General features: G+C 46.8%; 1 protein-coding gene across 4 annotated transcripts in view; it reads left to right on the top strand.

Moving 5' to 3' along the window:
* The first annotated feature begins 1,096 nt into the window (after window positions 1–1,096).
* Window positions 1,097–24,663, top strand: part of SNX10 (sorting nexin 10) — a 41,782-nt gene continuing 18,215 nt past the window's right edge. Inside the window, exons 1-5 of one of the 4 annotated variants that reach the window (XM_035129287.2) lie at window positions 1,097–1,250; window positions 4,253–4,356; window positions 10,590–10,712; window positions 10,901–10,946; window positions 24,290–24,376. In XM_035129287.2, coding sequence (XP_034985178.1) covers window positions 10,923–10,946; window positions 24,290–24,376 — 111 coding nt within the window. In that variant the 5' untranslated portion in view covers window positions 1,097–1,250; window positions 4,253–4,356; window positions 10,590–10,712; window positions 10,901–10,922. The other 3 variants (XM_035129286.2, XM_060280700.1, XM_060280701.1) reach the window with 3 other exon arrangements.

The raw sequence follows: 24,663 nt of genomic DNA, 5'->3' as shown, positions 1-24,663 counted from the left end.
TTAAGAAGTCCAGATACGCATCTTTAAGAGAACAGTTCTTTATTCAGGGCAAAACAGGACTAGGGATTGGGGTAAAGGGAAGCTGTATTTATAGGAACAAGGCTTGGGTGAAGAAGGATACATTTAGGCGGGAACCAATAACACACTAACTTTCCGGCGGGACCCAATCATGCTGAGGATTGTGTTTGTCCCCTTTAAACAGACAAGTGGACAGTACTCCCGCCAGATTACAGAATATTTGAATTAATACACAACACATACCTCACAGAGTTGTGGGGGGGGGATTAAAAAGAGGAGGAAAAAACATGTACCCCATCTTAAACTCCTTGGGCCAGAGGTGCTAGTTTGCAAGGGAGACTGATGTCCCACAGGTGAGCATTGCACCTCCCCCCTAAGCTGTTCAGAAGCTTTCCAGGCCTTGGGCAGGAGGCAACAAGGGAACATTGGGGGACTAGCCTAGTTCCCTTAGTCGTGACTGCAAGCCACGGGGGATGGAGCAAGGGAAGGCAAGGGAGTGGCCTGGGAAGGAGAATGAGCCTGGAGGGCTGCATTTGGGTTCTGGGTGTGAGGGTCCTCATCCCTGCTATAGACCTTTGGTCTGGACCCCTGAGGGTTCTGATGTTCTCAAGTGCCGCAATCATCTCTCTCTCTCTCTCTCTCTCTGTCTCTTTGGGCTACCACAAGAAAGTGGCTGTTTGTTGTTTGACTTTTGATTTTCATTTTCTTTAATTGCACAATTGTTGCGTAATATATATATGATATTACTGTATACATATTTAAAAGAATGTGACTTCTGCTAAATATCTGCTAAATGTGCAGCACTAAAAAAGTGGTTTCTGCTAAATAAAGCATTTCCCCACTGCATTGATCTTCCCAAGCCCTCGGCGCCTCCTTATTAAACAGACAGGCTGCAATCCTGATTCCCCTTCATTTCCCTTCCTCCTGGTCTTTCTGATGAAGCCAGCCTCTCTCCCGGCCTCCTTCCATTGTTATCCCTCTTCCGCCCTCCTTCTCTCCCCCGAGGCTCCTAGGCGCGCAAACGCGTCCCGTTACGCTCCGCCCTCCGCGGCTCCTCCTCCTCCTCCACCTCCTCTCGCCGGCGATCACGTGCCTGCGAGCTCTTTGCCCATGCCCCGAAGTCGCCTCGGCGGCTGCTTCTTATTCATTTGTCGGCTCGTCTTAGCGACGGCTGCGCACAATCTCTGGCTGCCGCTGCCACTGCCGGTCTCGTTGCGGGAAACGGAGCCCAGGTAAGTCCCACCAGGCAGGGCAAAAGCGCCTCGGTTTGCCTTGCGGTTTCGGTTTCTACAGGAACGAGGAAACCGAGCTGGGTGGGCTTTGGGCGCTGATGCTGCCCCTCTTTGGGACACACGCGCCGCGGGGTGAACGTCGGAACCGGGTCTTTCCCCCAGGGCTGGTCCTGGAGATGGTCTCTCCCCCGCCGTCACCACCACCCCAGGTGGTTGACTTAAATCGATCTTTCCCCGACCCGCTTCAGACCGCTAGCGATGGAAGGCAGCGGCAGGAATCATACAATTGGATGGGACCCCTGAAAGTCATCTAGTCTAACCCCTTGCAGGAATCTTTTGCCTTAGTAGGGCTCAAACCCACACCCCCGGTACTGAGTGCGCGTAGGTTAAGAGACTTTAAGAAGAGCCCCGGGGGATTTTTTTTTTTGAGAGATCTGGTGGCTTTCTGGCTGGGGTGCCTTTGTTTTAAGTGCCCCAGGGTGAAAAGGTGAATAGAGGAAAATAGTAGTAGTAGTAGTAGTAGTAGTAATAAGCTTGGTCGGTAGAGCATGAGAATCTTAATCTCAGGGTCATGGGTTCGAGCCCCATGTTGGGTGAAAGATGCCTGCGTTGCAGGGGGTTGGATTAGATGACCCTGGGGACCCCTTCCAACTCTTATGATTTTATGGACAACAACAACAACAACAACGCTGCTTTTGCTTGTCTTGCTGGGATGTCACTGTGATTCACCTCTGGAGATTAAAGCTCTTTAGCAAAGAGGAAAATGCACGAGGTCAGTTTGTGGGTCACCTCATAGGCGTGCCTAGCCTGGCATTAGTCACAGCTGATGGGGTGACGAAAAGCCTTGCGCTGGAAGGGATAGGAAGATTGCGCCTGCTTTTAGGTTTGGATGTGTTCCAGGTCATTTCCACAGGCACACTAGTCTCTCTAGGTAAGGGTGGGGATTGGGATTTGATGGCTCTCAAGAGTTGCTGGAATATATCCAAGAGTTGTTTATATCCTTGCTGCCCAGTGGCCCTACTGGCTGGGGGTTGATGAACTTTGGGAGTCCAGCAACTTTTAGGGGGCTACAGGTTCTCCATCGCTACTTTAGGAACTTAAGAAGCTGCCTTATAACTAAATCATGCCATTGATACACCTTCCTCTTTGCTGTCTCTTTTGGCCAGCAGGGACTCCCCAGAGTTTCATAGAGGGGTCTTTCCCAGTTTTTCTGAAAGATGCAGTCCCAATTTCTAATGAATATCAAAATTTTAAAAGTGAACGCCAATACTGTACAAAATGAAACCAACTTGGGCTATCTCGAGTAAATTGGGAGCCAGGCCACATCCAGACATTAATTGTTTGTGTTTTCATTTTGCATTTTTATGTTGTGAACCGCCCTGAGAACTTTGGATGTAGGCTGTTATAAAAATGTAAAAAATGAAAAAGTAAAGAAGAATAAAGACAAAATGAGAGACCTATAGAAAGCAATCACATTTCTAGTTAATATTACGCAAAAACAACAACACACAAATAAATGCTGTTGCAAAATAGAATAAAAATGGACTGTCTGGAATAAGGAAAAGTGGGATGCCAAACAGTATTCAAATAATTAATATGCATTTAGACCGAAAGGGAGATGGAACAGCCTCTTCCTGAAAGTTTAGGCAGCTGAAAGAAGAGGGGATATTAGGATTCTATGCTTCTTGGATCTTGCTTTTAAATGTCTGCGTCAACGCTATACAGTATTGGCTTCCTAGAGAACTTCTGTGGGGCAGCTCTAGAAATCAAGTGGGTAAATAAATATGGGGAAAGCAAATTGTCACTTAGATAAGGATCTGAAATATTTTCCTTGAAGCTTGCATTTGTTTTATTCTGGAATGCTTTATCTGATGTTTTAATGTGTTGCAAACTGCTTTGAGATATTTTCTTTTAAAAATATAAAGCGTTATAGAAATGAAATTAATAATAATAATAATAATAATAATACATTTCACTGCAAAAAAGTTGCATAGACATTCCGTTGTAGCCCACACAATGAGTTTTCTACTTTTGACAGCAATTGCAATGTACTGTGCTAGATGCTGTACGACCATTAATTGTATTTTTGTTGCTTTTTTTATTTCTTATAGATTGTATTTATTGCATGCCGTAGAATCCAAACTGTAATACAATGAAGCACAATATAAGGAATAATAGAAGCAATACAATTAAAAATCAGACTGATCTAGTAAATTGGATCAGTAGTTGGGATCCTTTTGAGGGTCTCCCTTGAGAGAGGTTGTGGGCTCTCCTTCCTTGGAGGTAGGATGGTCATCTGTCATGGATGATCTAGTTAAGATTCCTGCAGTGCAGGGGGTTGGACTAGATGACCCTTGGGGGTCCCTTCCAACTCTACAATTCTATGACTCTATAATTCTGTTTGACGAGCCAACATGACAGTGCTGAGGGATTGAGGATTGGAGTGATCATTCTGCGATACTATGGCAGTGGACAAATGCTGTATTGTAACTTTTGAACAAATGTGTTTTAATTGAAACAAATAAATTGGTACAGCTGTTTATTGCAATGGGTGTGCCATCTCTGATCTTCAAACACATCTACAGGCACGTTGTAGGCCACCTGGATGTAGCAGTGGTTTGTGGACCATAATTTGAGAGCTGCCACCCTGCATCTATTTGCTGTAGCGTTGACAGTTTGCACTGGGCTTAGGTGACTTCCACTTACTGGTCAAACACAGCCGGGCAGCTAGCAATAAACTGAACCAAAGCTCCCTATGTGGACCTATGGGATTGTTCAAAGGTAAAAGGTTAAGCCAAACAACTTTGGCATCTTGTGCAATTGGGCATTGTATAACACGACTGAGAATTTAGCAACGATGAACACTCCTAGCACAGGCAGCGAACTGGAGCTTACCTGGCGAGTATTTTCCATCAGTGGAAACTATAGCGCATTTGAAATAGCTGAAACTTAGATGGCCTCGCGTACCAGCAACTAATGCGCTTATATTGCATCTCTTGTAGTTTTCAACAAACATTTGAAGTTTTGACTGATCCGCTTTGGGTCATTGCCTGCTAAATCTGATCAGCAAGGTTGAGTGTACAAAACAAGCTCCCGTTACCCCTGGGTAAGTACTCATCGATGCACTTGAGATTTATATTCCTTTTCGAGATTACTGTGTGGTATAATATGCATTGCTGCCACAGCAAGTAATAAACGTTGTGGGCATTTACAGAGAGGGAACTGCTGCGATTGTATCAGGAGCCCCAGATCACAGAATAGGCTGGGGATGGGGGACCGGTCGCCATTCAGATGTTCCTACAGTTTCCATTCTCCCTGACCAATGGCCATGCTGGAAGAGGCTGATGGGAGTTGAAGTCCAGCAAGGGCTGGCTAGCTTGGTTGATTGGAGCGTGGTACTGATAACGCCAAGGTTGCAGGTTTGATCCCCACAAGGGACAGCTGCATATTCCTGTATTGCAGGGGGTTGGACTAGATGATCCTCGGGGTCCCTTCCAACTCTATGATTCTATGAAAACATATGGAAGGTCACAGGTTTCCCGGCCCTGGAATAGGCGGGCGATGCTATCAGCAGGAAGCAGACTGTGGAGGCTGTTTGTTTTAGCTGTTCTTCAAAAATTCTGAAGCAGCTCCCAGCCAACATTTCAGGAAACTAGTTGATGTAGGAGAACATTCAGGTGCCAAGCACCCCAAATCTGTGATTCTGCTCTCATGGTCTGCTATTCTATGGAGGCAACCGCTCTGTCCTCATTAGCAAGCAAGTAAGTCAAAAGAATGTGTCTTCTTGCCTCTTGCTCAATTTTGTACCCATTGACACTAGGTAAGAGGAACTGTTCTAACTAGATAATGCTTATGGCTGTGCCTTTTCCGATTCGAGGACATTTGCTTGTCCAAGTCAAATAAATGAACAGGAGTGCCACTTAGATAATAGTAAACAACCCCTTTTTTTTGTTGGCATCTGTCTGTAACAAAAATAACAGCTATGACAGTGGCTGTATAGGCAGCCTAAGATAAATACTTTTGCAGTCAAGAGCTCTCATTCTGTGTTAATAATCCATGGAATAAAATTTAATTTATTTAGGTTGGCCTAATTGGAAGTAATAAAGAATGAATGAACACCCATCTGGGTCTACCTGTCGATGGCCTGGGCATACTCAAAAGGAACACCAAACTGTGGTTTGGCGTTACATCAAGGGTAGGGAACCTTTGGCCCTGCAGGTTTTGCTGAACAACAGCTCCCACCATCCCTGCTGGGGATGATGGAAGTTGTAGCTCAACAACATCTGGCAGTTTCTAAGGTTCTCCACCCCTGTGGATTGTGCACAATGCACAAGCACAAGCAAGAGTCCCCGGGAGCCTCAGACGCATGTGCTCCCTCGTCCTCCTCCCTTCACATGCTGCGATTTCTAAACTGACTTCTGGTTTGTTGGCAAGCCGGAATTTGTTGTTACGTTCAAAGGCGGCAATTTCTGGTTTGCTGTAGTCATTGTTTACTCTTAAACCAGGATCTCAGACAACAGTTTGACACTGCTTTGAGAGGCCGATTGACACTGGTTTGAGAGGCTGGTTGAAGAGCAAATTATGGTTTGGGTATACTGGAGTTTGCCACATTTTGCTGCAACAGCAAACCATGGTTTTTCCCAAGGAGCTTTCTCTGTGTTTTCCTTTATTCTAAGCATGCATAGGATTGGTACCTTTGCCCGTGGTCCAGGCAGGAATGTTGCACCATTCTGCTTGTGCATGAGAAAGAGAGATGGGGGAACCTGTGGCCACCCATACATTGTCTTGTAGTATTCTTCGATTTTCCCCTACTATATTGCTCCTTCAGCAAGCCGTTGCTTTTGTGATTGATTTCACCAATTCTTGTGGCTTCTTAATTGCATGCCGCCTCTGGTAGGCCCACACTTACCTAAATAATTGTTTGGCATTAGTCAGAGGCATGGAAAATCTGAAGTAGCCCTGAGCACAGTGGAATAATTACGGATAGAGAGATGACACAATCTCGGGTGAATAGGTATTTCTCCTGCCTCTACAGTGCCCTAAGTGGCTGTTGCTTCGTCTTTCCCTTGGGAGTCAGTTCACAGGAATTACTTCGCAAGTGGCTCCGCAGTAGGAGGCGTTGCATTTGTCTTCTACAGTGTGCGGTGAGCACAGTTGCTAGAAGGCAGGAGTGACCAAGGAAGACCTAGGACTGATGTCAGGGTCTCAGTTATGATGCTAATTTAGGGTCCTTAATGAACGCACCAGTCCTAACCCTGGCTCCTCCCGATTTTAGCCAAATCATACGTCCTCTGCACCCTTCTAAAAACAGTAGCTCAGAGGGACCATCCATCACACGGCCTCTGCATTTTAAAATAATCTCTGTCTCTACCATTTGATTTTTGCGGAAGAAAATTTATTTTCCCCATATTCTCATACTCCATTTAGAAAGAGGAAAAACAAGACACGGGGATTGAATCTCATGTTAGACATGCTCAGAGCAGACTTGTTGAAATGAAAGGACATGAGTAACTTCGGTTTATTGATTCCAGTGGGTCTACTCTTGAGTAAAACTTAGTTGGCTCCAACACATTTCATTATGCAAGAAAGAATTCTATTTACCAAAAGTCTGACTAAGTTTCTGGAAAAGAAAAACATTGTGACACTATTCCAGTGAATATCCTGGTTCTCTTTTCCAGCTTCTTTTGCCTCGGGGGTTAAACTCAGTAGTCAATTATTTTGCATATGCACAACAACAACAATTAACTCCTGCGTAACTACTAAAGGAATGTGTAACTGCTAATTGTCCGTGTGTCATGTGGATGCATGATATTGAATCAGATCATCTTTTTAGTATCTTTGGGCAGGGATAGTGTGTTGAGAAATGGATGTGTCGCTTATCCCAAAAAATATTTTGCCAGGGGTTCCAAAAACAACATCCTGGAATGTTGTAAGAGTTGTTTGCCTTTGAAGGATTTTCGCGAAACCTTTTAACCCTTGCCACCCGTTTGGCGTGGGATGTCCCAACTTTTAGGAAGCGGGAAGTTCAGGCTATACATGTGCTCAGGAATTGCATAAAGATAATTGCACCGGCATGTTTAGAAACGAGTGGAACACACCCCACCAATGTAAATAAACAAGTTATTATAATGACAATTAACTCATTCTAATTATTCCTTAAACAATTTGTTGCATTTCTACTCCTTTCTTTCAAGAAGACAGGCATTGCCCTTCCACTAGATCTTCTTGGCAGCGGTTGCGATGGGTAGGTTTGACTGAGAGATAGTGACTTTTGTAGTGTGGTTTGTGACTGTGCGGGAATTTGAACCTGGATCTCTCTCCAGGATTACCCTTGAGGGGGGTACTGAAAAGCATTCTCAGTGCCCCATGAGAACTCTCAGAAGGCCATTGGACAAGAGTCTTGCTATCAAGGCTGTTTATTTAGTACATCTTCCAAGGACCTGAAAGTGGTGTACATGGTTCTCCCCCCCCCTTTTTAAATCTTCACAATGACCTTGTGGGGTAGGTTAGGCTGAGAGGCAGGAACTGTCCCAGGTTCACACAGCAAGCTGCGAGGATGAGTGAGGATTCAAACCCTGGTCTCCTGGGCCATAATCCAACCACCCAGAGATGGAAACTAACTGGGTGCCAATCGCGTTTCACGACAGGCCCAAGCAGCCTTTTGCAAGGAGGTGGAGACGTCTGGTCACCACGTTTTGGCCACTAGCATCTCCATGTGGCTAGTTGGCGCAGCTGCACACATCAGCCGGTCTGTGAGGCACCTAGGCATTCCGTTGTGGTGACTGAAGCCGAGGTTTAAGTTGCCATTTGGCTCCCAGCTTTTAAATCTCAGTTTCTAACACTGTAACCGTCAGACCACACTGCCTCTCGCATCTTGTTTTTCAGCATAGCCAACCAGATGCCTCCATACCTGCCAAGTTGCTGTCAGAGAAATAAGGGACCGGGCCGGAAATAGCAGGCCGGAAGTAGCGCTGCCGCCATTTTGGAACTGGGCGGAGCATGCTCAGAAGTGACTTTTGATGCTGCTTTGCCCAGTTCCAAAATGGCCGCCGCACCAGAAGTCGCACTGCAGCCATTTTGGAACTGGGCAGAGCAGCATCAAAAGTCACTTCTGAGCATGCTCCGCCCAGTTCCAAAATGGCCGCCGCACCAGAATAAACCGGGAAAAAACAAAAAAATCTATTTTTTCAGCTAGGAACAGCTGGAAAAACGGGGATTTCCTAGGGAAAACGGGAGACTTGGCAGCTATGGATGCCTCTGAGAAGCCTGTAGGCAGGAGAGTTCTGCCTAGCAGATCCCTTTTACTGCATGCTAAGAATGTCCAATACCCATTTCCTAGATCTGCATGCTTTTTGAGAGCAGACCTGCAGGGCAGCTCTGTGCCTTGGCTTTGCTCCTGGAAAACCCTGACTGAAGGCCTCTTCCGGTGCTCCTACACATCAGACTCTTACAGCAGAGCTTTCCAAACTGTGTGTCGGCTGCGGTGTGCAAGTGTGTCGCACAAACACTCCCCATGCACCTCCCAGGGCTGGAAAGGGGTTGGTTTAACCCAAGCATAGGCAAACTCAGCCCTCCAGATGTTTTGGGACTACAACTCCCATGATCCCTAGCTAACAGGACTCGGGGATGGTGGGAATTGTAGTCCCAAATCATCTGGAGGGCCGAGTTGGCCTATGCCTAGTTTAACTTCTGGTTTGCTAGTAAAACTGAATTACTGTGTCACGGAATGATGCATGTCTAAAAAGTGCGTCACCCACATGAAAAGTTTGGAGATCTCTGTCTTACAGGAGTATAAGTAAATAAGGAGAATAACTTCTTCTCTGAAGAAGTGTGCATGCACACGAAAGCTCATACCTATGACAAACTTAGTCAGTCTCTAAGGTGCTACTGGAAGGATTTTTTTATTTTGTTTTGACTGCATCAGACCAACACGGCTACCTACCTGTAACTAGGAATATAACTGTCTTCTGACTTCATCTCCCCTACTTGTGCTGGACCCCTGAAGAGGCGCCAAACGACAAGATCAACAGCCTTCTCATTTATTGCTCTTAGCCATTTCTCGGCGCAACACCCCATGACTTTATTTTAAGCCTCTGTTTTCATATGCTTTTCTTTCGACTTCATTAACTCCTGCACCCAGCTGCAAATGGGCAAGAGTGTGCTTGATCCCTTCAGAGCTTGTTACTAAGTACACATGCATTAAGTCCGCATTTACAAAGAACACAACAGAAGACTCATGCAGAAGCTTTCTGCCCTGCCCAGATTGCCATGTACAGTAGCTTGAAAAACAGCTGATCAGTATTTAAAGTGGCCTATTCCCAGGCTCATCTGATGTTGAAAGGAAGCCCCTTTATGTGGTCTTCCCTAAGAAAGTTGCAAAACTGTGAAAAGTTTCTTCTTTTGATGATTGCGTCAGGCTTTGTCTGGGCACATGCTAAACTTCCTGATTCTCAACTTTGGGCAATGGGATAAGAATACTGAGGAAGGAAATGCCTTGCCCCATATTTTCTTAAAGATTGTGAGTTATTTTGGAATTGCCAAAATGTTACATAAGTTTCTTCCACTGTTAAATAATGAAAGGAAACAGAGTCAGTTGGTTGCCACATCTCAGCTTGCCGAGTCCCGATTCATTTTCTTTTTTTGCAGCAGAAAGTGTCAGTGTCAGCACACTCTTGGAAATTCCTTCCTGTCCTGGAGGAATATTTTTTGGGGGGGCATGCTAACTCTAGGCTGGCCAAGGTTGTGCCGATCAGTTATATGTAAGCAGTGCGGGTTTTTGCACCACGTAAACTCGCTTTTTAAATGATCTTCCTTAAACTGAATAAATTCAGTTCATTATTATGAATGAGGGAAGTGGCTTCTTGGAAATGTTCTCATCGGTGGTCAAGGGAGAAACAGCCATAAAAAAGGTGCTGCTTTAGCAGGAGCATGGAATGAAATTTGAGAAGTAGTTTGGCTCTAGAAATCCTATAAAGTGGCAGAGTTGTAGGAGGTGTGCAGAACATGGCTCCCCTCCCTCCCTCTCTCTCTCTCTCCCCTGAACCTCATAGTTCCTGTGACCTCCTGTAGGGAGTAGTTCCTGCCATAGTTCAGGGAACAAGTTTTTTTCTCAGCATTGCACCTTGCCTTATGTCAGAGAACCATAGTTAACTTTCACAAGCAGAACACAATGGAAAAATTTGTTCCCAGAACTGTGGCAGGAGCTACTCCTACAAGAGGTACGTATTATTACGCACACCTCTTGATTACTCTTGCAAGGCTAATGCAATTTTAGGCTGCATTAATAAGACCATCAGGAAAGCTCTTCCAGTCCTTGACCCAAATCTACCCTTCTATTAGACCTGATCCTGTCCTCTGGGGCACAAGGGAGCAAGTCTCTGCCCTCTTCTGTGTGTCAACCATGCAGGCATCTGAAGAATGCCTTCATGCTCCCCCTTCGACCTTTCCTTCTCCAGGCTAAAGGTACTCAGTTCTTTTCATCTTTGCTCATAAGAATTGCTTTCCGTTGCCCTGCTGCTTGTTGTTGCCTTCCTCTGAGCCGATTTCAGTTTGGACAAAAAGATCACATTCAATACAGCTCTGTAGTAGTAGCTGTTGTTGTTTTTGTTGTTGTTAATCTATTTTCAATGCTTGCCACTTTTATTTTTTAGATATTTACATGCAGTTTGCAAGATGACACCAAAGCATGAAAAACAGGTAAGTGCTTCAATTAGTGTGTGTGTGTTGCTTTTTTAATTTGGAAGGGGGTGTATTCCTAGAAATCAAGAACTTTGTTTAATACTACTAAAAGCAGAAATGTTCTGCAAAAATGCTTCTGAATTGATCAGCCACTATTCAGCAAACAGCTTTCAACTTGGGTGCGACTATATCACCAACCAGCAGTGAGTAAGCAGGGCAGCTTATATCTGGGGTAGCATCTTAGGAGACAAAGTAGGTTGTGTAATTGCTGCAATGAAGAGATGGCAGAAATAGTCCCCCTCGCTTGTATGTTGTAATGCAGCGCATGGGGGGAAGTCACAAGTATCTGGCTCTTTTGCAAGCAGGGGTCACAACAAAAGACAATTCTGCTGACATAGGCCGTTCCTCAATGCTTGGAAGCCAGTCTGGAAGACCTTTGACCCTCCAGATGCTGCTGAACTACAGCTCTCATCATCCCTGGGCATTGGCCATGCTTGCTGAGGTTGATGGGAGTTGTAGTTCAGGACAGCCAAAGGTTCCCCGCCTCTCGCTTATAAGAGCCATGTGTACAGACTGGCTCCCAGACAGGAGTTGACTCCTGCTATGCTCCTCCTTGGTCCTTTTAGCTCAGCGTGACATGGCAGCTAAGCCAAGGTTAGACTCAGAGTGCCATCCAAGCTAAGGATTGTGGTTAAGGAGGGGAGACCTTAACCGCGATCCCAGATTCTTGGATCTCTTGCTAAGCCAACCTTTGGCTCAACTTCCATGCTGTGTTGAGCTAAAGGGACCAGTGAGGGGGGCAAGCCAGCAGCAAATTACACCAAGTAAGCTGGAGTTGACCATTAGCAAAAACAGGATCTGCACAGCAGGGTCAGGCCTAATGAGCACAGCAACGCATCTCCGGCAGGACTTGCCCCCTTGAAGCAGTTGTGGAGACTGAAGGTCCCTGACTTCCCACAGCTGCCTAACTCTCCTCTTCAGTGTTGGTCCCACCCAAGCAATCTGAGATTGTGCCTGCATGAAGCTAACATCTCTGCTCTTTTCATGCCTCTCCTGGTTCTGTGAGACCAGGGGGGCTTGTCGCAGAAGGAGGGAGAGACGCCGGTGCCTCTTCACCAGACGGCCTCATCTCTGCCTCTTGGCTTCCCTCCTTTCCTGCTTCTGATCCTGGGCTTCTCTCTGCTGCAGAGTTTTCCCCCACTCAGTAAACCCTGATACCTCTTCAGCTTCTGACACCACCTCCTCCCAGTCTGCTCCCTCTGACCACTCATTGCTGTCCCACCACCACTCCCCGAGCTCTGAGTCTTCGCCAGCTGATTCCTCTGCATCCAACCAGTCCGTGACAAGCAGGGAGGAGCAAATGGGCTGCAAACTCTTCCCCCAGGACCTAGCTCATTCACACTGAACCATGGTTTAGTGTGAGGCAGTAGTTGTGTTCACACTAAACCATGGTTTAGTGTGAACACAATTACTGTCTCACAGCCTAATGTATCTCAAAGGATTGTGAGGATAAAATAGGGGGCCGTGCATATCACATTAAGCTCCTTAGAGGAAATATTGTCAATAAATACATCCCCTGCTTCTGCAGAATCACGGCACGTGAACCCTCTGGGTTATCCTGAGTCAGACCAATCATCCAGTGCTGTTTCCTTTGATTGATGGAGGGTCTGTAGCCCCTTAGAACGAGGTCATTCTCAGCTTGACTTCTTGGCATCCTGCTAACTGGAGACTGGGGGGTGGGGCTGAACATGTGCTCTCCCACTGATCAGTGGCCCTCCTTATTGTCCTCAACATTGCTCTCACATGGGCTTCCCTTCCCAAAACAAATTTATTGTGCAAATAAGCCCATAAGGAGGGAGTTCCAAGTTGCCCTTGTTAAACGCTTGCCGTTTGGGGGCAGGTAACAGCCAACAGCTGTTAAAATGCAGCACCCCTGTTACGTTACTGCTGATGGATCTTCCCATTAAAAAGGCATTGGAATCAAGGCGCAGTGGCATTAAGAAGAATTTGCAGTTCATTCATGCAAGCAGCAAATGGAGAAATAATACGTACCGTATATATATGGGCCTGTTTTTTTTTGTTTTTGTGTTTTAATGAGCCCAAACCAAACGGACACTTAGATTCAATGAGACAGAACCAAAATCACACGCTGCTAATGGCAAACAATGTGGTTATAATTGTGTGCGGAGAGACACCTTGATGTTTCTGAGCATCTTTAGGGCTAATGTTGGGGAACATAACAATGCCAATTTAGTGTGAGTTGTTGCTTCAGTGAATGAAATTGAGAATGAAAAATAGCTGTCTGTCTTTCAAAGTGGGTGGGGGATCTTGGGCCCCAGGCCCTCTCCAAGCCACACTTTGAGACCCTCTCCAAGCCACACCTCCTTTCTAGCCAGTATACCTGAAGGAGCGTCTCCACCCCCATTGTTCTGCCTGGACACTGAGGTCCAGCTCCGAGGGCCTTCTGGCAGTTCCCTCGCTGCGAGAAGCGAAGATACAGGGAACCAAGCAGAGGGCCTTCTCGGTAGTGGCGCCTGCCCTGTGGAACGCCCTCCCATCAGATGTCAAGGAAATAAACAACTACAGTGGTACCTTGATTTAGGAAAAGTCCTATTTAAGAACGATTCGGTTTACAACCTCTGCAAAACCAGAAATAGCGTCACAGTTTGAGAACTTTACCTCGGTCTAAGAACGGAACCCGAACGGTGGAAGGGCAGTGGGAGGCCTCATTAGGGAAAGTGCACCTTGGTTTAAGAACGGATCAGTTTAAGAACGGACCTCTGGAACGGATTAAGTTCGTAAACCGAGGTACCACTGTATCTGACTTTTAGAAGACATCTGAAGGCAGCCCTTTTTAGGGAAGTTTTTAATGTTTGATATTTTACTGTATTTTAAATATTTTGTTGGGAGCCTCCCAGAGTGGCTGGGGAAATAATAATAATAATAATAATAATAATAATAATAATAATAATAATAATAATAAATTTATCGCCACACCCCTTCCCCCTGCCCCTTCCGTCCCTGTGTCATACCCTCTGAGTGTTTTTGCTTGATTGAAATGTCTCCTTGAACTCATGCTTCTTGCTTGTCTGGCAAGGAAGATAAGAGACAGTTGTAGGGGCCTCATAAGAAAGAGTCGTAAAACAAACCTACCAAGGTGAAATTTATGTTTTCTGCACCCACCCTTGCCTCTCACTCTGGCCCCCAGCACCCAGAAAGTCCTCAAGGCAACGCAGTCCCCGGGCTGCAAGAGATTACCGTGTTTTGAGGGAAGCAGGAATGTTTAACTTTCGCTTTTCATTTAAGGTACTGTTCATCAGTGACAAGCTTGTGGGGAAATAATGGGCATGGAATCCACAAAGGGAGTTGCTCTTTGTATAGCAGGTGTAGTTTGGGGAAGTTAGCAAATTTTAAAGTGTCGCTCGGCTGAGAGAGGGGCTGTCACTTCTCCATCCCGTTTCAGTGGCCTGCTGCTTGTGGTAGGAGCTGGCCAGTCTACTTCCCCTCTGCTCTACTGTTCTCACACCCCATCCCCCAATATATGGACCTCCAATTGGTGACATGCTAGGCGTTCCACACACACCTGTTCTTGCCCACTTATTGGTAGAGAAACATCCCCTGGCTGATTGGGAATTGGGCTTGGTAAACAGGAAGACAGTAAAAAGCAAATAGTTTGGAGTGCACATTTTCTTTTAATTTTTTTTTATAAAAAAGATTTCTTAATTTACAAAAATACGCGCATTGTCTCTTTTTTCAAGTTTTGTTTTCTACAGATCAGTTTCATTTGCGTTGCATGCAGTATAAGGTTGGGAAGAAGAGAGGGGGAGGGGAGGGATGGTTCTTGGGGTCTGGTGGTTATGCTTCTATTCTTCTACATAGGGTATGTGTGGGGTTTTGTGTCGGCGTCACTTGTATGTGTTCCCTTACTATTCACTTGTTATATTTCCTTGGCGTTGAGAGAGGTTGGGGGGTGGCCAAGGGTGTGGTTGGCTGTCTTTGGTTGGCTGTAGTGAGATTTGTTTTTATGTGTGTGTGGATTTTTGGATCAGGTTAGCCAGATTGATTCACATGCTGTCGACGGACTCTTTGTTGTCTTCTTGGGCTATGTATGTGATAAAGGTGAACCATACTGGGGTGGAGGCATCTTCTTCTATTTGTCCCAGTATCAGTTTCATTTTACAGTCGCACCTTGGTTCTCGAACGCCTTGCGACTTGAACGTTTTGGCTCCCGAACGCCGCAAACGCGGAAGTGAGTGTTCCGGTTTGCAAACATTCTTTGGAACCTGAACGTCCACGGCTTCCGAGTGAGTGCAGGAAGCTCCTGCAGCCAATCGGAACCCGTCCTTTGCTTTTTGAGTGTTTTCGGAAGTCGAACGGACTGTCGGAACGGATTCCCGGAACGGATTCCGTTTGAGAACCAAGGTATTGGTTAATTTTTCTAATAAGGCTGTTTCCCATACTGTTTATTACCATTGGCTCACGCTTACTCCTGAATGGTCTCTCCAATGTTTGGCTATGATACTTCTGGCTGCTGAGAGTAGGTGGGTTATGAGCTCTTTATAATGTGAGTGGGCATTATTATCTTGGAAGATGTTTAGTAAGGCCAATTCTGGGGTGACTTCTAATACCGTACTTGCTTAGTTATCTTGCATATTTCTTGTATAACTGATGTCCAGAAGAGTTGGATTTTGGGATATTCCCACCACATGTGGAGGTATGTACCTGTGGAGGTGCATCCTCTCCTGGAGTCTGCACATTTTCTAACTGGCTGCCAATCATCCAAAATCTGAGTATGAGTTTTTCAGTTTCTGGAGCCTGCTTTGTGCTGTCCCTTCCGCTGACCTGGCAGCGTTAGCAGCAAGGCAAACCCACTGCTCTGCTCTGTCCCCGATGTGTCTCCATACTATGGCAGTACTGCAGCAGGTGGCGGGGACCCTGGGAAATGTAATATTCCCAGGGCTCCTGATGTCCATCAGGGCTCAGGTGCCAGGGCCTGGGGAAATTTTTCAGGGTACCAAAAGCTAGGCTTCTCGGTGTGGCCTCAGTTTCATATCTGAGTAGTTTTGAACTTGGTTCATGTGCATAACTCTGCCCATTTTTATATCCCTTCAGCTGCTAGGGGAAGATGAGGCAGCAGCTAGTTCTGTTTCCCCCCATTGCTAATTGCTTTCTCAGACTGCTCAGTAGTTTGTAGCTCCATGAATCTGCAAAACACAAGTCTATGTATCATCTGTTGTTTCTTCCATATCTTATAATGCTTACTCACTGCAAATTTAATGTTCTTCCTGGTATTATTTTTCCAGTGTGTGTGTGTGTGTGTGTGTGTGTGTGTGTGTGTGTGTGTGTGTGTATTTATATCCATAGAATACTAATTTTTAACATTCTAGTCCAGTGTTTCCCAAACTTTGGTCTCCAGCTGTTTTTGGACTACAGTGCCCATCATCCCTGACCACTGGTCCTGCTAGCTAGGGATGTAGTCCAAAAACAGCTGAAGACTCAGATTTGCAAAATACTGCTCTAGATTGTCACTTAGCTGTTATTGCTGCTTATAGCCCTAGATCAGCATTGCGGAACCTGTGTGGCCCTCCAGATAATCATCAGACTACAACTCCCATCATGGGCGTACCCAGCATGGGGCAAGTGAGGGCAGCTGCCCTTACCTAGAAGCAGGGCTGGCGGGGTTGGTGGGCAGAAGTGGAGGCGGCGCACAGCCCGGCGGAGCGCGGGTTCGGCGTTCCTGCCCGCCGCGCTGTGCCCTCCAGCTTCCCGAGAGGTGGCTGAGCTCCGTGCTACAGCCTGCCCTCGGCCTCCCTCCACCGCATGGTTTCCCCGCGGCCGCCAGGTGCGCCACTGACGCTGCCGCGCTCGTTGGGAGGTCGGCAGGAGCTGGGAGGGAGCGCGGCTGCTTCCGCCCCGGGCTTGCTGGTGGGGCCGTTGGCGCTGCGGCGTCTCTGTAGTTGCCAGAGGCCGCGCTCCTGGGCGCCTGCCCTGGGCCTCCCTCCTCTGCATGCTTCACCTGCGGCCGCCAGGTGCGCCGCCGGTGCTCCTGCACTCCTTGGGAGCTCGGCAGGAGCTGGGAGGGAGCGCAGCTGCTTCCGCCCCGGGCTTGCTGGCGGAGCCATCGGCGCTGCAGCACTGTCTGTTATTGCCAGCGGCCGTGCTCCTGGGCGCCTGCCCTCCACTGCGTGGTTCACCCGCGGCTGCCAGGTGTGATGTCGCCGCGCCCGCCAGGAGTGCTGCTGCTGCCGCCGCGATCTTTGGCGATCGCTGGCACCCACGGAAGAGGAGGCCCCAAGCCTGACGCCCCGGCGGAGGGAGAAGAGAGAGTTGCCTCAGCGCTCACTTTAAGGCCGCCTCTGTCGGCGGAGAAGGCCGCCCGCCGCCCCCAGAAAGGCTTCCTCTTGAGGAGGAAGGCGCTGGGCAGGGAGGAGGAGGAGGAGGAGGAGGCCGGGCTGAGATCTAGAAGGAGAGCCAGGCGCTGCGAGGATACGTTATTTTTATTATTTTCATTTTTATTCTTACGTCATCATCACCATCATCATCATTCTCCGTAGCCCCGCCCACGTTCCCACTTTGTGGCCCCTCCCCTCCCGTGCCTTGCCCCCCCCTAGTTTTGATCCTGGGTACGCCCCTGACTCCCATCATCCCTGGCTAGGACTGTTAGGAGGAGGAGAGCCATTGTTTCCCCACCTATGCACCTCTGCCATAGATGCATAATCATCTAGAGCAGGCACCCCCAAACTTCGGCCCTCCAGATGTTTTGGACTACAATTCCCATCATCCCTGACCACTGGTCCTGTTAGCTAGGGATCATGGGAGTTGTAGGCCAAAACATCTGGAGGGCTGCAGTTTGGGGATTCCTGATCTAGAGAGCTCCTTAGCGAAAGTGTGTGTTGTTCAGAGTGCTTGTTCTAGAGAACACGGGTTTTCTCGAAGCACAGAATGGCAACCAGCTTTCTCTCTATCCCTTCGTGGATTTCACAGCCTTGCTAAAATCGTTGTAGCAATAGTGGGAATAGTGTGCTAACCTCTGTTTCCTTAGAAGACTGGGGAAGCAAGGCGGGAGGGGAATTCCTCTAGAGTAACAGAGGACAAAGAATTAAAAATACCACCTCACTTCTGCCCACTCCCCCGATTTGGGTATTGCTGATTGCCACCATTCAGCACATTTGCAAAACCTCGTTTTTATATTGGGCACTGTAATTTATGGCAAATAAAATAATCAACCAAGGTAATGCAAATATATTCTGTATTCATTTTATGAAAACATTCTGGCTGACCTTTCTATGCCAAGTGTAGAGAACCAGTTTGATGTAGCTGTTAGTGCTGGACTAGGACCTGGGAGTGCAGGGTTCAAATCCCTGCTCAGCCATGAAGTGAGCCACCCGCTATCTCTCAGCTGAACCTACCTCTCAGGGTTATTGTGAGGATAAAATGGGGAGGGTGAAGAGCCATGCACACCATCTTGAGCTCACTGCAGGAAAGGTGGGATATAAATGTAATACTAACACTCTCTGTGGCACCGGTCCTGAAAGACCTACATTGGCTCCCAGTACATTTCCGAGCACAATACAAAGTGTTGGTGCTGACCTTTAAAACCCTAAACGGCCTCGACCCAGTATACCTGAAGCAGCGTCTCCACTCCCATCGTTCAGCCTGAGGTCCAGCTCTGAGAGCCTTCTGGCGGTTCCTTCACTGCGAGAAGTGAGGTTACAGGGAACCAGGCAGAGGGCCTTCTCGGTAGTGGCACCTGCCCTGTGGAACTCCCTCCGATCAGATGTCAAGGATATAAACAACTGTCTGATTTTTGGAAGACATTCGAAGACAGCCCTGTTTAGGGAATTTTTTAAATGTTTGATGTCATTTTTTTTATTACAGTGGAACCTCGGCTTAAGAACTTAATTTGTTCTGAAGATCCGTTCTTAACCTGAAACTGTTCTTAACCCGAGACACCACTTTAGCTAATGGGGCCTCCCACTGCTGCCGCGCTGCGGCTGCACGATTTCTGTTCTCATCCTGAAGCAAAGTTCTTAACCCGAGGTACTATTTCTGAGTTAGCGGAGTCTGTAACCTGAAGCGTCTGTAACCTGAGGTACCACTGTATTCTGTATTGTGTTGGGAGCCACCTAAAGTGGCTGGGGAAACACAACCAGATGGGTGGGGTATAAATAATAAACTATTATTATTATTATTATTTATATCATTGTGTTTCTGGCTGTTAACCAGAAGGTTGGTGGGTCAAGCCCACCCAGGGACGGCAGTGGGTAGGATTCCTGCATTGTGCAGGGGGTTGGACTAGCTGACCCTTGAGGTTCCTTCCAACTCTACAAGTCTATGATTCTAGGAAGATCTTAGAAATCATTTCCCTCGTGCTTAAACTGGGCTCTGGAAAGCAAAGGGAGCCAACAAGATTCCGCAAGAAAAAACTCTCAAATGACCAGTTTGGTGGTATCAGTAAAGATATTGCCTAGCTAATGCCCCTCTTAAACCATTGCCAAAGATTTTTAGCACACAGGTTTACCAGTGCCAGGATGTCTGTGTCACCAAGAAGGGCTTGGTGAATCACGACTGTTAAGTACATAATTATCTGCATTACAGTACCTGCATTTCATTTCCCTCTGCCATCACTTGTTTGTTTGTTTGTTTTTGCACAATATTTTCCCCTCCCCAAACCATGTCTGTACCTATAACTCAGAATGTACCTATAACTCAGAATAACATTCCGTCCATCTGATGATGTGGAACACATGGCACAATCAGTTGGTTAGACTTTGTTGTTGTTGTTTAGTTGTTTAGTCAGACCAGAGCACGCCAGGCACTCCTGTCTTCCACTGCCTCCCGCAGTTTGGTCAGACTCATGTTCGTAGCTTTGAGAACACTGTCCAACCATCTCGTCCTCTGTCGTCCCCTTCTCCTTGTGCCCTCCATCTTTCCCAACATCAGGGTCTTTTCCAGGGAGTCTTCTCTTCTCATGATGTGGCCAAAGTATTGGAGCCTCAGCTTCAGGATCTGTCCTTCCAGTGAGCACTCAGGGCTGATTTACTTCAGAATGGATAGGTTTGATCTTCTTGCAGTCCATGGGACCCTCAAGAGTCTCCTCCAGCACCATAATTCAAAAGCATCAATTCTTCGGCGGTCAGCCTTCTTTATGGTCCAGCTCTCACTTCCATTTTGATCTGCTTGCAGTCCATGGGACTAGGTACCTCAAAAGCTATTTCTTGTTTTTTTGCTGCCCAGACTCACTTGTCTGCTCTTCTGGAAATCCCATTCATGGTGAAAGGAGGTTGTGGCTTGTCAAAAGTAGATTCTGCAATGAATTGGTTAATCTCCTGAGAAACCACAACAATCCTTTGCTACCTTAAGAAGGTAGTCTTTTTTTTATAAAAAAAAAGATGTGTTGCTTGTTTAGGCACTTCATATGGCAGAATGAGAAGAACAAAGGATCAAGGAAAGAGAGAAAGCAGAGAGACAGAGTAAATACAGAAACAAAAAGCTGCCCAGCCTACCAGCAATGAAAACAACATGTACAGCGGGAAAATGCCTAGCTTGGGGCCCTTTGAAATGAAATGGGGAAATTCCAAGGAGAAAATCCCTCTGTGTGTTTTTCCACACCATCACCTGGTGTGGTTTCCTGCATTTTTCAACTCCAGCTAAAACTTAATACAGCAATAGCGAAGGTTGGCAGGTGGTGTTGGGGTCTTCTTCCGGAGGGTGAAGGCACTGCCTGTCTAGGAAGGCAAAGGCTGGCTGCACTTCTTCTGCTCTATGGTTTGTTCCCTAGGATGCAGTTGTGGCTGGTGTGGGGTAGGGTGGGCGGGTGCCAGTGCTCGCCTGACCTTCCCATTGCTGCAGGCATCCCCAAACTTCAGCCCTCCAGATGTTTTGGACTACAATTCCCATCATCCCTGACCACTGGTCCTGTTAGCTAGGGATCATGGGAGTTGTAGGCCAAAACATCTGGAGGGCCGCAGTTTGGGGATGCCTGCGTTGCTGTATCTTACTGGGAGGTGGAGGAGAGAGGTGGCAGCAGGGTCCGTGTTGTGCAATCTCACCATCTGGAGCATGGGTGTGTTTACACCATGCTAACCTTCCCTGTCTCTTGGGTAAGGCACAGCAACTCCCATGATGAAAGGTCAGGTAAGGGGGAAGAGTGTTGTGCAAAAATAGAGCAGTTATAAGTTGTATGTAAATAATATACCGGGATGCGGGTGGCGCTGTGGGTTAAACCACAGAGCCTAGGGCTTGCCAATCAGAAGGTTGGCGGTTCAAATCCCTGTGACGGGGTGAGCTCCCGTTGTTCGGTCCCAGCTCCTGCCAACCTAGCCGTTCAAAAGCATGTCAACGTAGATAAATAGATACTGCTCCAGCGGGAAGGTAAACGGCATTTCTGTGTGCTGCTCTGGTTCGCCAGAAGCGCCTTAGTCATGCTGGCCACATTCCCGGAAGCTGTACGCCGGCTCCCTCGTCCAGTAAAGCGAGATAAGCGTCGCAACCCCAGAGTCATCCGCAACTGGACCTAATGGTCAGGGGCCCCTTTACCTTTAATATACCAAAACATTGCCCATTATAGTGGAACTTTGGTTTTCAAGCATCTTGGAAGCCGAACAATTCGGAACCCGAGTGCCGAAAACCCAGAAGCAATCGCTTCCATTCTCGAACGCACCTCAGAAGTCTAACGGCTTCTGCCGTGTTTTTCCATTTTTTTCAATGGATTTTGCCAACTGCCCATTGATCCTCAGTTTTTGCTTTAGGCTAACATTCAAATTGCTTTTTTGATTTAAAAAGCCAAGTTCTTTCTTTCTTTCTTTCTTTCCTTCGTTGTGCTGGGGAAAGGGCATAGAAGCCTTTGACAGTCATGTCAAATGGTTTGCCATGTAAATAAAAGTTGAATTTTTCCTTTTGCTTCACCTGGACTTTCCTTTTAGATAACATGAAGCCAGATTATGTAAATAAAATGGTTGGGCCTGCCATGATTAACTGAAAGTCTGTGGCCTCCAGGCAAAGATTTCTTTGATCTCCTGCCCCCTCACCCCCACACATCCCAATTATCTTTTGTTTTCTTCAACAAAGCAATTTGTGGGTGAGCAAATATATCCACAAGTTGGTATCGGTAGCTCGAAGCTCAAAGAACAGACTTAGCCCTGATATGAGAATTTGGACAATGTTTTCCTGCGCTGAAAGGAATCTGTTTTCCACCGGGTTTTTCTCAAACTGTGGCATGGAAAGGTGTGTGGGGATGGAAACCCAGAGGGGAATGGTAGCATCTAGAACAGGCATAGGCAAACTTGGCCCTCCAGATGTTTTGGGACTACAACTCCCATCATCCCTAGCTAACAGGACCAGTGGTCAGGGATGATGAGAATTGTAGTCTCAAAACATCTGGAGGGCCGAGTTTGCCTATGCCTGATCTAGAAGCAGATGGTGCCTTACCCCTCCAAGACCTCCGTAAATTTAAACTGAATTTATATTGCCCTTTCCTGGGGAGCTGCTTCTGTGTCAGCCTCTTACTTGCTCACAGGAGTTGAAATGGCTTTTCACCAAAGATAGACTAAATTCTGTACAGTTGATGGCGTTTAACAAATGTTATGGGGTTCAGTATGGGGCGGCTCAGCATTGCCATTCTGGATCCCCAAATGTAGAGGATCTGGTACGCTTTTTATTGGAGTGTCCTTTCTATCGAGATCTGAGGATCCGCTACCTTGAGCCCCTTAGTGTTGGAATTACTGATAACAGCTCTCCTTTCAGCATTCATCCTGTATTTTTATCTTGTGAACTGCTTTGAGATCTTCGGATGACGGGTGGTCTATAAATCATCATCATCATCAATATGTATTGGCCGGAGAAGATTATTATGCGACGTTTAGGACTGTGGAATTTGTTCCCTTGGCTGTAGGGAGGCGGAAGACACTTGCTGTTTGAGATGATAATGAATGTTAAAACATGTTGATCAGCAGTAATGGAATAATTTTGATGATATTTCAGCATGGTTCAAAGTATTTTGCATGCACCTGCTTTGTTGTTGCTGTTTTAATGGTATGTGTGAATGGCCTGATTGACTTAACGAGCAATAAGCTTTGTGAATACAGCACGGGTGGCGCTGTGGCTTAAACCACTGAGCCTCTTGGGCTTGCCGATCAGAAGGTCGACGGTTCAAATCCCTGCGACGGGGTGAGCTCCCATTGCTCTGTCCCAGCTCCTGCCAACCTAGCAGTTTGAAAGCACGCCAGTGCAAGTAGATAAATAGGTACTGCTGTAGTGGGAAGGTAAACTGCGTTTCCGTGCGCTCTGGTTTCCGTCACGGTGTCCCGTTGCGCCAGAAGCTGTTTAGTCATGCTGGCCACATGAGCCGGAAAGCTGTCTGTGGACAAATGCCAGCTCCCTCAGCCTGAAAGCGAGATGAGCACCACACCCCATAGTCGCCTTTGACTGGACTTAACAATCCAGGGGTCCTTTACCTTTGACCACATGTGTCAGTGCCTATGAAAGAAGGCTCCACTTAACTAGATCTGTTCATTGTCATGTGGGCACTGGTCCTATGCACAGGATGGGAACAACTCAGACTTGCAACCCGGCATATATATTTCGCACCTGGGGCATAGGAAGACTCATTGGACGCTGCCTTCTATGGAGTCAGAGGACTGATTGAACTAGCTCAGTGTTGCCTACACAGTCAGCCGCTCTACGGAGTTTCAGACAGGGATATTTCCCAGCCCTCCCTGGCGATGGCAGGGAGTGAAACTGGGACCTTCTGTGTTTGCTCTATCACTGAGCTGCAGCCTTTCCCCACAAACCACTGAGCTATGGCCATGGGCGAGCTAATCCTCAGATTAGAAGAATTTGGGTCTTGTTCCTTTGAACAAATGCTTTTAAGCCACTGCTTTGCAGTGCCAACCGAGGGCACTCTCTGCTCCTTTGAGTTTCATTCTTCTTAAATTATTTGCTCAGCAATAGTGACACAGGTGGGATTTTCTAAGGAGGCTCCCCACCTGTTTGGCAGCAGCTGTTGCCTACATAAACCGGACAGAAAATCCCTGAAACTGTAGCTTATAATCACACATTGGAAATACACGGCATTATTCAATTTAGAAATTCCCCACTGGCGAGCTGACAAGTATTTTTCCCGGACATGTGCCACAGGCAGGGTGAGTCATGGCTTTTCATTTTGCTTCCTTATTCTCCACCCCCCTCTGGAGCCCTTATTTAAAGTCTGTGACATCGGCTAACAATAACAGAAGTGGCTTGGGAACGGCCTTGTTCAAAACTCTCTTAGAAGAAGGATTCTTAGCTTGCATATTCACTGCTTTTTCATTATTATTATTATTATTATTATTATTATTATTATTATTATTATGCGCTTGCAGGAATTTGTCACAGTCTTGGTGCGAGACCCTCGGATAAAAAAGGAAGACTCTTGGCATTCACATATAGACTATGAGATCTTCATTCATGTAAGTACACCAGCTACAGGGGAAATTCTTTTACGGCACTTTTGCCCATGTCCTTTGATCACTGTGTACATATGCAAACTGTGCCTTACAGCACACCAGACAAGTGGTGTCTTTATATTGATGGGTGTGTGTATGCTAACCCTCAGTTCAGGGGGCCGATCAGCCCCTCAACACCATTTTTCTGCCACCTTCCCTCTCAATTCCACCAGTTTTGGTAGCAGCAGCAAAAGGAAAATAAAAAAAAGGAGATTCAGCACTGTGGAGATCAAAGCCCAGTGTCTTGACAC

Source organism: Zootoca vivipara, chromosome 12, assembly GCF_963506605.1.
Source record: "Zootoca vivipara chromosome 12, rZooViv1.1, whole genome shotgun sequence".
In the NCBI taxonomy this organism is placed as follows: domain Eukaryota; kingdom Metazoa; phylum Chordata; class Lepidosauria; order Squamata; family Lacertidae; genus Zootoca; species Zootoca vivipara.
The sequence above is the reverse complement of the archived record's forward strand: the minus strand, read 5'-3'. Positions and strand labels throughout refer to the sequence as shown.